This window comes from Monodelphis domestica, chromosome 1 (genome assembly GCF_027887165.1).
Source record: "Monodelphis domestica isolate mMonDom1 chromosome 1, mMonDom1.pri, whole genome shotgun sequence".
NCBI lineage: Eukaryota > Metazoa > Chordata > Mammalia > Didelphimorphia > Didelphidae > Monodelphis > Monodelphis domestica.
In genome coordinates this window covers 522,391,778-522,405,787 of record NC_077227.1, presented here as the reverse complement: position 1 = coordinate 522,405,787, position 14,010 = coordinate 522,391,778, and the positions used below count along the sequence as shown (strand labels likewise).

Genomic DNA, 14,010 nt, shown 5'->3' with positions numbered 1-14,010 from the left:
AGATTATGTCTTCCTTAAGGTATAGGCAGAGTTATGGGTCATACTGGTTCTTTTCTTCCTGAGTATTTTGTAACTTTCCAGATCACAAGGAAAGTGGTCTGATCTACTAGTTCTTTGAGTTCGAGGGATTAGGGAACCAGAGACAAATGGCAAACAGTTTTCAATTCTTTTCAATTCAATTCATAAGATAGACAACTAGAACTATAAAATCACCTCAGAAACCAACCAGCACAAACATTATCTTTCAGGTCACAAAACTGAGGCCCAGAGAATTGACTTCCATAAGGTCATGGTGATAGTAAGTGGTATAACTGGGAACTTAAGTCTAGTTGACTGACTCAAAATCCAGAATCCTTCGGAGTTTTCCATACCGCTTCTTTGTCAATTTAACAAGGTTTTAGTTTTTAGCTTATTAGGTCAGAATGGGAGGCAACATGGTCTAGTAACTAGAGAACTGGTCTTGAAAGCAGGAAGATTTCTGTTTTGATTAATCTATAACACTATGTAACCCTAGGCAAATCTCAACCTTTCTGATTAGAAAACCTCAGGTTACTCATCTATAAAATGGTGTGTGTGTGTGTGTGTGGGGATAATTTACAGGGCTGTTGTAAATATCAAATGAGAGCTTTGCAACTCAAAACATCACACAGAGAGGAACTGTTATCTAGACATAATCCAGGATATCAAAGTTGGATCTGACATGCATAAGGAGACTGATTATTTCACGTTTAAACTAATAAAGGATATGTATTCCTTCTAGGTCATCTAGACAGATAAGGATTAAGTGCTGAAATTTCATCTAGACAATGAACATGATAGGAAGTCAAAAGAAGAGAAATAAGTATGAATCAATGTAGTCAAGGTCAGCTAGATGGCACAGTGGATAGAATGCTCTTCCTGAAATGAAGAGGACTTGAATTCAAATCTAACCTCAGATATTTTCTAGCTGTGTGACTGGATGAGTCACAACCCCATTTGCTTCAGATTCCTCATCTGTAAAATCAGCTGGAAAAGGGAATGGCAAAAAGGTATCTTTGTCAAGACAATCCCAAATGGAATCGTAAATGATTGAGCAACAAATGTGCAAAACACATAACTTCTCCACCATACCCAATGAAGCTCATTATTGGAAGAGTCAGACAAGACTGAAACAACAATCAAGGGAAAGCTTTATAAAGGAGGTGGGACTTGTGATGGCCTTAGGACTATCTGTAAGATTTGACTCAGTGGACATGTTTACTGGTCAATTAGATGTTAGATAATAGAAAGGCAGAAGGTAAGAAGCTTAGGGAAATCCAGAACTCTTTCCTACTCCAATCTGACTCCCTTTCTACTGACTCCATTCTTTCCTATCTTTCTTAGAATGGAAGCGCATGACTACTATTGTGATATAAAGGATAGAGTGCTAGACTTATGAGTCAGATAGACATGGGCTAAATTCTTCCTTACACATTTATTTGCTCTATGATCCCAAGTAAATCCTTTCACACTCCGGTCCTCAATTTTCTCATCCGAAAATGAGAAAGTAGGTCTATATCACCTCCAAGGTTTTTTCCAGTTTTAAATCTATGTTTCTATGAATGAGTCTTTATATGAAACCATGTATTGGGAGACAACTTATCAGACTTACAGTTAGTTGAACTGAGTAGATATGATTTAGTCAGTCTTAATGTGTTCACAATTTGGGAAGGGCTATAGAGAGCAGCTAGGTTGCTCAGTGAATTGTGCTCTGGGTCTGGAGTCAGAAAGACCTGGCTTCAAATCCAGTCTGACACTTAGCTGTGTGACCTTGGCAAATCACTTAACTTCTGTTTGTCTTAATCTGCTGGAGGAGGAAATGGCAAACCACTCCAGCATGCTTGCTAAGAAAATCCCAGGGACAGTGTTGACATATGATCCAGGGGGTCACAGTCAGACATGACAGAACAACCATATTGGTCTTGAATGAGTTTTTTTCAGGCAATCCCCCCAAACACAGTAATTGATATCAATGTGGTCATATTTGATTTCACATTTAAATAATAAAAGAAGAAACCAATTACATTGAAATATAATAATTAAAATATTAAAAAAAATTAATTCCTGGACTCCAAACCAAGAACGACAGGACTTGAAAATCTTTAAGGTCCCTTCTAACTTAAATGAAGTGAAGAATGTGATCTTCCTCAATAATAGTGGCCAAGGACAATATAACCATAAATTATTATACCTATGCAAAGTTATACTGGATTTCCCAAAATAGACAGTATGGTTTTAAACTATTACATTTTATATAGCTTAAAACTACACTAAGACTTTTGGGGCACCTTTTATACTCAGTAGAATTAAAGAGTGTCAGAAGTTTGACATTCTGGGTCATTATAGATCAGTTGGTCAGTGAAGGTGTGAAAGGCTAATGCCAAGAACCCCTCAGCCCAGCCATCCTGGCCTAACTTGTTCCTCGTCCATAATTTGCCTTTTCTTGTCTCTTTAGCCTTGACCCTTGCTATTGCTCTGCACCTGGGATGTGCTCCCTTCTCATCTTTGTCTCTTTATATCCGTGGCTTCTTTTAAGACTCAGATCAAATGTCATCTTCTGCAGTGTTTTTCTTGCACTACTCTCCCCACAGCTGCTGCTGTCTTCTCCTATAAGTTACCTTATCTCCCCTCTCTAAGTAAATTGTATGTATCTATCCAGTAGAGGCATATGTCATTTTATTACTTTACCAATATTGAAATCTTTTACAAATTGAAGGTTTGTTGCAACCCTGCATTGAACAAGTGGATTGGTGCCATTTCCCAAACAGCATATGTTAATAGTATCTCTGTTGAAAAATTGACACAATATTTCAAACTTTTTCATTAGTTATATCTGTTATGATTACTTGTGATCAGTGATCTTTGAGGTTGTTATTGTAATTGTTTTGGGATTCCATGAACCATGTCCATATAAGATGGTGAATCTAATCAATAAATGTGTGTTCTGTTGTGTGTGTTCTGACTGCTTCACTACCCTTCATTTCCCTGTCTCTCTCTTTCCTCTGGTCTCCTTATTTATTTCCTGGAGTCAGAAGAGCTAGATTTAAAATTTGTCTCTGCCATTCACTAACTGTGAAACCTTGGAAAAGTCACTTAACTTTTGTGGTCTTCAGTTTCCTCATCAGCAAAATGAAGAAATTGGATTAGATAGGCTTAAGTTTCCTTTCCCCCCTAAAACTGTGATCCTTTATATAAAGGAGGCTAGCTTTGGTAATCCAGTTACTTTCTGACCCTTTAGAGTATGAGTTTTCTCTCGTCATGCTGATTTGTTCTATGTGATCATATCAGCCAACTGGCAGGAGCTTCATTATCCTCCAATAAAATCAAGGATCCTATCAGTCCTTCCTGGTGTAAAAATCAAGACTCTTGGATGATGAAGTTTGAAGTCATTCAGAAGTCAATTCATTTTAAAAGAGCCTTTTCTGTCCTTGAGCCATCATTTCCTATTTTTTTTCCATATTAAGTGAAAAAATATTGCAAGGTTAGTGATCTGAATCTGTGATTTCATCAGTATAGAGAACTTCTAGTATGGAGACTCTTATCCATAATGTTGATATTAGTGAACTTAGCACCTTTGAGATGTCTGGGTCACCAAGATCTTAAGCGACTTGCCTGTGATCTCATAGTCAGTATTTGTTAGTGACTCCACTGACTGCCTTCAATTTACTATATACCACAATGAAAAATTATCATTGTGAAAAAATGAAAGAAACCAAAAGAAATTGACCTTTCACAATTCATTTCAGGTACTTTGAGACCAGAGAGCAAATTTCCTTGTGGATTACCTATAGTTGGAAACGACCCCTTGGTTTATCCAGCTATGTCTCTGTGTTCATTCCTGAAGGGGAGAGGTCAGAGGCACCATTATGCCCCTTTCAGGAAGGAATCCTTTGGAAGGTCCTATCATCAAGACTACCAGACCTTGCTGGAAATGTGCCTGAGGAACAATTGCCTCTTTGAGGATGACACCTTTCCAGCTGACATGAGCTCCATAGGCAGAGGACCCTTGCTGCAGAAGCTGCCTCCAAACCTGCAGTGGAAGAGACCTACTGTGAGTGATTAAAATTGCCTGACTTCCTGAAAGAAGTCTTTTCTTTCTTTCTTTCTTTCTTTCTTTCTTTCTTTCTTTCTTTCTTTCTTTCTTTCTTTCTTTCTTTCTTTCTTTCTTTCTTTCTTTCTTTCTTTCTTTCTTTCTTTCTTTCTTTCTTTCTTTCTTTCTTTCTTTCTTTCTTTCTTTCTTTCTTTCTTTCTTTCTTTCTTTCTTTCTTTCTTTCTTTCTTTCTTTCTTTCTTTCTTCTTAACTTTTATCTAAGTATGAATTGTAAGTAAGAAGAGAGGCAAGGCTAGGCAATTGGGGTTAGGTGACTTGCCCGGGGTCACACAGCTAGGAAGTGTCTGAGGCCAGATTTGAACTCAAGTATTCTTAACTCCAGACCTGGATCTCTAGTCACTATGCTACCTAGCTGCCCTGGGTGTATCCAGGACTTTTCTTTGGAGACACTTAGGAAATTTCAGGTTCTAATGTTAATTAGAGATAGCATCAGAAATAGGAAAAAGAACTAGCTTTAGTATCAAGAGATCTTTCTTACACATGACCCATATGATCTCAGGAAAGTAATTTAATTTTTTGAAGCCCCAGGGTCCTCACCTATAATTAGGAAGATAACATGTGCATTACATTCACATAGTTGTGAGAAAGATATTTATAAACTCTCTTATCATTCTATAAATCACAACTGTCATATATGATCACTTTAAAGTTTAATAGCTAACAATTTATTGGACATTATTTAAATAATAGTTATATAGTGGTTAAATGTTTATGAGGTATATTATATATACTATCTCATTTCACCCTCATGACAACCCTGTAAAGTCTTTATTATTCTCATTTTATAGATGGTGAAATTGAGGCAGAGAGAGCCAAAATGACTTATACAGGGTTGTATAGCTAATAAGTCTTAGAGATAGGATTTGAACTCAGGTATTCCAAAATCTGAGTCCAACATACAAGGCATTATGCCATGCTACCTCTCGTCTACCAAATGCTTTATATATATTATCTCATTTAAGTCTGATAACAATCCTATGAGGTAAATCTTGTAGCTATCATTTTCTCTCTTTAACAAATGAGAAAAATGAGGCTGAGAAAGGTTAATTAACTTGCCCATGGTCATCCAGTGAATATCAGACACAAACTTCTGCTTAGAGATCTCCAAAAAGGGGTACCTACAACTTCCTGAGGTAACCCTACCACTTAACTATAGCTCTGTTAATGAGGAATTTTTTCATATATATCTACCTGAAATCTACCTCTTGCCAGCTTTCATCCTTTGCTTACAGGGTACCAAGTAGAATGAGTTTAATATGTATTCTTTTCCCTGACAGTCTTTAGATCCTTGAAAACAGTTTGGTGAATGAATAAAAGTTGACTATCACTATCTCTGGGGCTGATACTATTCCCTATCATCATCATGAGAAGATTATAGCATCACAGAATGGTAAAAACCAGAAAAGATCTCTCATTTCACAGTTGAAGAAATTGAGGCACAGAAAAGAAGATCATCAAGGCAACACTGGTTATGAACAACAAAGCCATAATTTGAGCCAAAATGGGCCAGCTCCTAATTCTATGTGCTTTATATGAGACTCTATCACCCCCAGTGCTCCCAAGAGGCCAAATCTCATATACAGCTTCTGACTTGTACTGATGTTAAGAAAGAAGAAGAGGGCTGAAAAGGAGCATCTGGTATGTAACAGTTTCCTCTCTGTTTTTCCAGGAGCTGTGTGACAATCCTGTGTTCTATTCAGCCATGGCAGAAAGACTTTGTCTGTGTCAGGGAATACTAGGTGAGTCCACTTTGACTCTCTTGATTTCCCCTTCCTCTTCCTCCGACTCCCCCTCTCTAGCCTCTTCCTTCCTGGGATCCAGGCAGAAACTGGAAAGGCTAAGAAGGGAGTCTGTTTCTTTAGATGACTTTGCCACCTCCTGTCCTGCTAAATGTTGACATACCCTAAGGCTCTTTACTCCTCATTCCCCTCAGATGGTCCCTTATAATACTCTCAAAACAACATTAATGGCAGTCCCAATTTGGGTCCCCAGCTCTGATCTGTCTCCTCAACTTCAGTCCTGATGTATGTTGCCAACTAGATGGTCCTCAGACATGATATGTTGTTCAATCTTTTCAGTTATGCCCAACTTTTTATAACTCCATTTGGGATTTTCTTGGCCAAGACACTGGAGTTGTTTGTCTTTCTTTTTTCCATCTCATTTTACAGATGAAGATATTGAAGTAAACAGGGTTAAGTAACTTGCCAAGAGTCATACAGCTTGGCAGTGTCTGAGGCCAGATTTGAATTCATGTCTACCTAATTCTAGATCAAGTTCTCTATCTACTCTACCACCTACCCGGTCTTCATACAAATCAGTTGTTGCTGGCTGTAAATCTTGAAATCTCTCAGACTTGTGAATGTTAAAAATTTCCCCATCAGGGAATTCTTAATTGGAACAAATTCCCTACTGAGAAACATTCCCCATTTTGATGTGAGAACTCGCCAGGATCAGAAATGGGAGGACCTCTACTCCACCCGTACTTATACTTAAGACTGCTTTAGGGGAGAAAACTCCTTGCTAAACAATGAAAGTACTTGGACCCATGCTTATGATGAGTCAGGGAGTTCTTTGAGCCAGGCCTGTTTTTAGAATTGATACAATGGGATGCTCTGTACCTATAAAGGTCAGGCAGGTTTTCTCTTGATGAGATTAGTTGACTCAGCTGTGTTTTCTCTTGTTCAGATTTACTGAGGAGATTGGTCGACTTAGCAGGAATTTAGATGGGCAGTCCTTTGGAAAGTGTCTACAGTGATTGGTAGATGTAGGGACTCAGGGGAGGTGACATGGGAGAAAAACCCCAATATAAGAAAAAGCAGAATCTCTTGATGAGATAGATATATATCCTTTTGGAGAAATCCTTTTGGAGGATCTCTGATGATGATCGCTTGAGAAGAATCTCTTGAGAGAGGCTCTGGAGAAGGGAAGCTCTTGGAGGACAATCTCTAAGGAGGTCTCACTGGAGCTCTCTCTGGTGAAGTCAGCTGAGATGGAGCTGGCCTGGTGTCACTAGAATCCTTGTTTAGGCAGACCTTGTGGTGAGTGTTAAAAAACTGACTGATTTCTCTCTTAAGACTCAGGTCTAGGCCATATTGGCTTGAGGCCCTTCATACTTATTCCTTTCTTACTCTCTCTCTCTTTCTTTGATTACTCATTGCATTGTTAATTAAAATCTTTATAAAACCCAATTGACTTGGGTATTTGAATAATTGGGAATATTTCCCTGGTGACCACCTTATATTTGATTTAAAACCAAGACGCTGTAGTGAAACATATTTTCTGCGGTCAAATTTACTCACCCTCTCTTATATCTATCACAATTTATATCTTCCACCATTTTAACTCACTACAGTTTAAGACCTCAACCATTTTAAATCTCACATGGCCATGACACTCTCCATGCTACCAAGGCTTGAGATTTCAGAATCACTTAAGACTTTCCCTTTTCTTCCCCTTCCAATCTCCAGTCAGTTCACAAGTTCTGTTGCTTCTTCTCCTACAATTTGTTATATCCATAATTCTCACAACAAATACGCTACTCTAGGCTTTTGGTTTTTCTTGCCTGAACTATCCTAGTTAACCTCTTTGGTGAAGAATAAAAGCTTGCATTTATATGACATTTTCCTTTACAGTTTGCAAAGCCCTCTCCTTAGGATGACACTAAGAGGTAGGCAGTGAAAGTATTATTGTCTCCATTTTAAGATGAGCAAATGAAGGCTCAGAGAGATTAAGCAGCTTGCTTTAATGAATCTTGGGTCTCATCAATATAACAGCAGACTCTGGAATTTGTGAAGCACTTTATATATATATATACATATGTATATATGTATATATATACATATGTCTATATAAACTGATTTAGGCCTTGTAATATCTCTGTGCTGGTTATTATAAGTACCTGTGGATATCTCAGATGCATTAAATGACCTGTTTATGGTCACAGAGCTGCTACTTATCAGAGGTGAGCTTCAAACCTGTCTTCCTGTTTCCAAATCCAGAACTCCAGGCATTTTATTGAGCTGCCTTGAAGCTACCTGTAGTGCTTTTCTTTCTTTCTTTTTGTGATTTCCTTGGTGTAGTGAACTCCCAATGAAGAACTGGCACCTGCTGTGCAATTTATAGTCTTTTTGCATTTTGCTTTTGCATGACAAACATTTACAGTTTACTCCCACTCAGTGACTGATCTCTTATAGGAGATCACAGAACACTTCCAACTACATTACTTAATTAAACCTTCATATTAACCCTCTCAGAGGAAAATAATTAAGCCAACACCAACTCTTCTCATCCCTTCCTGACTTCCTATAACAGGTATTGTCTAGATCAGATATTCTTGTGCTGTTACATTTAAATATATATCTATATTTATCTATATTAAATTATATATATTATAGATATAAAATTTTATATATATAGTGTTGGAAATGGGGATGGTGAATTGAGAATTTGCCTCAGAGACAGAAAGGCCTTGGTTCAAGTCCTGCTTGGCTCTGTGACCCTGGAAAAGAAAGCAGCTGAGGCACTGAACCTATAAATTGCAGAATCAATGCTTACCTGTATTTGTAGGAGTTTTCTCTCTAGGAGTTCGCTAGATTCATGAAAAACCCTGGTCCATCCAGTAAAAAAAAAATACGTAGCATATATTGGCTCTGAATATCAATATCTATTTCATGTTTGCTAGTTGCTTCCACAATGAGATGACTACAAGATCTGGGAAGGCAAAGTTTTGTAATACAATTTTCTCATAGGAAGCTTAGGGGAGTGGTGAATATAGCAATAAATATAAAGTCAGGGAGGCTTGAGTTCAAATCCAATCTCATACACTTACTAGCTTGTGTGATCTTGGGTAAGTTGTTTAACTTCTACCTGCCTCTGTTTACTCATCTGTAAAATAAATGAGGATAAAAGTTGCACCCATCTCCCAGGATTAATGTGAGGATAGAATGAGATCATATTCATAAAGTGCTTTGCAAAACTTAAAGCATTGTATAAGTGCTAGCTATTATCATTGCTGTTATTATGGCTAATTATTATTAGTGCTGGATCTGGAGTCTGAAAGGCAACCTACCTCCTGGGGTTATCGTGAAAATTAAATGGGATAATAACTGCAAAACACTAAGCTCGGTGCCTGGCTAATATAATAAGTACTATATAAATGCTGGGTTGTTATTGTTATTATTTTTCCAATGTTGCATTGCATTGCACAAAACAGACATTTAACAAATATTTGTTGAAGAGAAGAAAAGAGAATTGTATGTTGATTTGGTCCAGGAAACTGCTGGTTCTTGGCTGCACTGGAAGCACTCACATTCCAATGGGACATTCTAAGCCGGGTAGTACCTGTTAACCAGAGTTTCACCAGGAAGTATGCTGGCATTTTCTTCTTTCAGGTAAGTCTCCTTACTGAATCCACCATTAAGAATGTGAAAGGTGGAGAACTCCCCTTGCAAATATCTGACCTGAATACAACTATGTGGTATCTTAGATGGAAACTTTGTCCAATATGCTGGGATACTTGATCTTCCTCCCTATCACCAAGCATGTCTGACTCTCTTTCTAGTTCTGGCATTTTGGTGAATGGGTTCCTGTCGTGATTGATGACCGTCTACCGGTGAATGAGGCTGGTCAACTGGTCTTTGTCTCTTCCACCTGCAAGAACTTGTTCTGGGGAGCTCTGCTGGAAAAGGCTTATGCAAAGTAAGAGAATCATTAGAAATCCAGATAGATAGATAGATAGATAGATAGATAGATAGATAGATAGATAGATAGATAGATAGACAGACAGACACAATGGATGGGTAGAAAGATGGATGAATATATATATTTTTATGTATATATAAGTTGGGTGACTGGGTGGATAAAGATTTATGGTGGATAGTTAGCTAGATGGATGGCTGATAAATGGATCAATCGATAGATAGACAGACATACTGACATGGGCATTGTAGAAGCTCAAGCAAACTATTATCTGGAAAATTCCTTTGCTCCCTTATATCCTCATGACTCCTAGCCTAAAAAATCCAATGACCCCTATAGGACCCTGAGATGATTGTCCTCCTTTGATGCTCCTTTAGATTTAAGATGGACAGAAGATGCACTTCCAGGCTACACCTCAATTCTATCAGGCTACATCTCAGACATCTGTCTGTTCCTTAAAACCAAAGAATCTTTTATGAGGGTCATTCCCTATGTCTCCAAGCAGACCCCAGTCAGATGACCACCCCCCCCCAATGCCTGAGGGTTTACTACTCTAGAGTTACGTCCACACCATGACATAGCATGTTGTAAAGAGTATAAAATCCCCAGAATTGATGTTTTCTGGGGGACAGCTTTTCCATCCATGCTGTCCTCCCAATGAGCAGCCTCCTATCTTGCTGTTCAACCTATACTATCCTCCTGGCCATTCTCAACATTACTTTCTAAATTAATACATTTCTCTTTTTATTTTTAAGCTAAGTGTTGGAGTCTTGCATTCTTGCAAAAAGGTATCCTTCTCGAACCCCATGAGTGCACCTCTTCACCCCCACAACAATACAGATATACAAACAAATAGATAGACAAAGAGACAGATAGATGATAAATAGAAAATTTATTAAACTCTTGTTATGTGTTAAGCACTGTACTAAATACTCAGATTGTAAATATAAGTAAGGAAGACATTTTGGAGCTTTAATGGGGTAAAGAAAAAAAAAATAGGCCCTCCCAACTTCTGGGACATCAGAGCTTTAAAAAAGCATTGGAAAAGGAAAGCAAGTGGGATATGGGAAGGACACTTCTTTACATGGCCACTATACAGCATTGAGGAGGAGTTAGATTTCAGAGAGAGAGATCAAGGATAAGTGAGGAAAAATGTGGCTAGAGTCATTCCTAAAACTTTTGTCCTTGGGAGAGAGTTACCAATGAGAAAAGGAGAACTCCAAGGTAAAGATTTCACTGTGTGACAATATAGGGAGAGCAGAAGTCTGGTAGTGAGTGGATTCTTCTCTCCTTTTTGTGTTCCTCTGTATATGTTTATGTCTGACTATGTTTCTATTTGTTATGTGTCTCTGGTTCTCTCTAGACTCAAAGGATGCAGATTAAAAATCTACTTTTGTTTTTTACTTGTCTGGTCTTGGATAAATCACTCAATTTTCTAAAGACTCAGTTTCTTCACCTGCAAAATAAGAGGGTTGAATTAAATACCTCTTTCAAATCTATATCTGTGCTCTATTATGATCTATGATCTATAGTGTGTCTGTCTTTCTTCACCTCTAATTCTCCCTGTAACATTCCTTTGCTCTAGAAATGTGGGGATGAAACTCTATATTGAAGAAAACAAGGCAGTGAGCAGAGAATTGAATTAAACAAGTAACATGAAGACCTGGATGAGAATTCTGGACTAGTTATAGGCACAGATTGTTTGCTTTAAAGGGGACCTGTATTATTTTCCAATACAAATTCATTTTGTTGAATTAAAGTCCTCTTTTTCTCCTCCCACCTCTCTCCTACTCTTACTCTTTCCCATTAAGATAGAAAAATAAAACCCTGATCCAAACATGTATACTCTAGATAAATAAATTCATGTATTAGTCATGTTTATATTTATTCCTCAGTCTGGAGGCTGAATGCATTTATCTCTTCATCTGGAGGTGGGTAGGGTGCTTCAAAATGAGTTCTCTGGAACTCTCATTGCTTTGTTCAGGGCTCTTCAATCTTTCAAAGTTTTTTTTTTTTTAACAATACTATTGCTATTGTATAACTGATTCTTCTCACTTCATTCTTTATTAATTCATATAAGTCTTCCCAGGTTTCTCTGAAACTATTTCCTTCATCATTTCTTGCAGCACAATGATATTCCAATAACAAACATTTATAACTTATTCAGTCATTGTCTTATTGATAGACATTCCCTCAATTTTCAATTTGTGGTCAAAGGAAAAATGAATATATATGTATATGTACATACATATACATACATATATATATATATATATATATATATATATATATATATATATATGAGTTCCTTCCTTTTTCTCTGATCTCTTTGAAATATAGACCTGATAGAAGTATTGCTGGGTCAAAGACTATGCACAGTTTAATAAGTTTTTGGAAATAGTTCCAAATTGTTTTCCAGAATGGTTGGATAAGTTTGTTGTGTATCCATGTAACTGTTTTCCCATAATCTTTTTGCCATTTGCCTTTTTCCATTTTTGTAAACTTTGCCAGACTGATATGTGTGAAGTAGAACCTGATTCAGAGCTTTTGATTGTACATTTTTCTAATTATTAGTGAATTAAAGTATTGTTTCCAATAGGACTATTCATAGCTTGGATTTCCTTCTGTAAAAACTGCCTTTTAATATCCTTTGATCATATAAAAATTGGGGAATAGATCTTGTTTGTTAAAATTTAAATCAGTTCTTTTTTTAAACTTTGACCTTCCATGTTAGGATTGATACCAATTATTGATTCCAAGGTAGAAGAGTGGTAATGGCAAGGTAATGGGAATTAAATTATTTGCCCAGCATCACACAGCTAGGATGTGTCTGGATTCATATTTGAACCCAGGACCTCCTATCTCTAAGCCCTGGTCTCTTTTCCATTGAACTTTAGCTGCCCTTAAATCATCTCTTTGTATGACTTAGAAATTAGGTCTTTATTATAGAAAGTTTCTACAAAGATTGTTTCCCTATTAGCTTGTTTCTCATCTAACTTAGACTCCATTGGATTTTTACATTCTATGAAATCAAAACTGTTCTTTTCATATTCTACCTCTATCTTGTTTTCTATCATTTTATATTCTATCTTAAAGTCTATCTCTATCTTACCATTCTCTATATTTCTTTGGTCATGAACTTTTCCTCTAACCATAGATCTGACAGGAAATTTCTTTCCTCTTTGTGATGTAATTCTTTCTAAGTCATGCACTCATGTGGGGCTTATTTTGGCCTAGTGTGAGAGATTATTGGTCTATGCCTAGATTTTTCCAGACTGCTTTACAAGTTTTCCCAAATTTTTTGCTACGTGATGAGTTCTTACCCCAATAACTAGTATCTTTGCTTATTTAATTTTGTATATTTTGTACCTAATCCATTCCATTGATGGATTTCTCTAGTTTTTAGGCAGTAACAAATTAATTTGATGATTTTTTTTGGTAGTATAGTGATACTCCAAGGTTATCTTTCTTACTACTTTTGAAAAAAAATATTTCTCTTGAAATACTTGAACTTTTAGCCTTTTGAATAAAATTTGCTCTTTTTTTTTTTTAGCTTTTTAAAGTAATCATCTGGTAGTTTGGTTGGTATAGCACCAAATAAATAAGTTTAGGTAGTATTATCATTTTAATTATATTGGCTTGGCTTGCCCATAAACAATCCCTATTTCTTCAATTATTTAGATCTATCTTTGTGTAAAGAATTTTGTCATTGTATTCATAGAGTGTCTGCATATGACTTGTCAGGTGTATTCTGAAATATTTATATTTTTTCTAGCAGTTTTAATTGAAATTTCTCTTTCTAGCTCTTCCTGCTGAATTTTGTTAGTAACATACAGAAATGCTGATGCTTTATGTAGGGATGTTTTCTCTCCTGCCATTTTGCTGAAACTGCTAACTTTGATTAGTTTTATAGTTGATTCTTAATAGTTCTCGAAATAACTACCATATCATCTGCAAAAATCAATGTTTTTGCCCTGATTGACTGTTATTCCCTGAATTTCTTTTTTCTTATCTTATTACTATAGCTAGTATTTCTAGCCTTATATTGAAATTAATGATGGTCATGCCCCTCTTGCTTTATCTTTTATCTTATTGGAAAGTCCTCTAGCTTTAGTTAATTACATTTACACTGGCTCTTAGTTTTAAGTAGATAGTAATTATCATTTCAAGGAAAAAGCACATTT

At 36.6% G+C, this 14,010-nt stretch overlaps 1 protein-coding gene across 1 annotated transcript in view; it reads left to right on the top strand.

Annotated features, from left to right (window-relative positions):
* Nucleotides 1-3,770: 3,770 nt before the first annotated feature.
* Nucleotides 3,771-14,010, top strand: part of CAPN14 (calpain 14) — a 122,153-nt gene continuing 111,913 nt past the window's right edge. The window contains exons 1-4 of the mRNA XM_056817402.1: nt 3,771-4,069; nt 5,799-5,868; nt 9,401-9,519; nt 9,690-9,826. Coding sequence (XP_056673380.1) covers nt 3,839-4,069; nt 5,799-5,868; nt 9,401-9,519; nt 9,690-9,826 — 557 coding nt within the window. The 5' untranslated portion in view covers nt 3,771-3,838. The remainder of the gene's footprint in view (nt 4,070-5,798; nt 5,869-9,400; nt 9,520-9,689; nt 9,827-14,010) is intronic.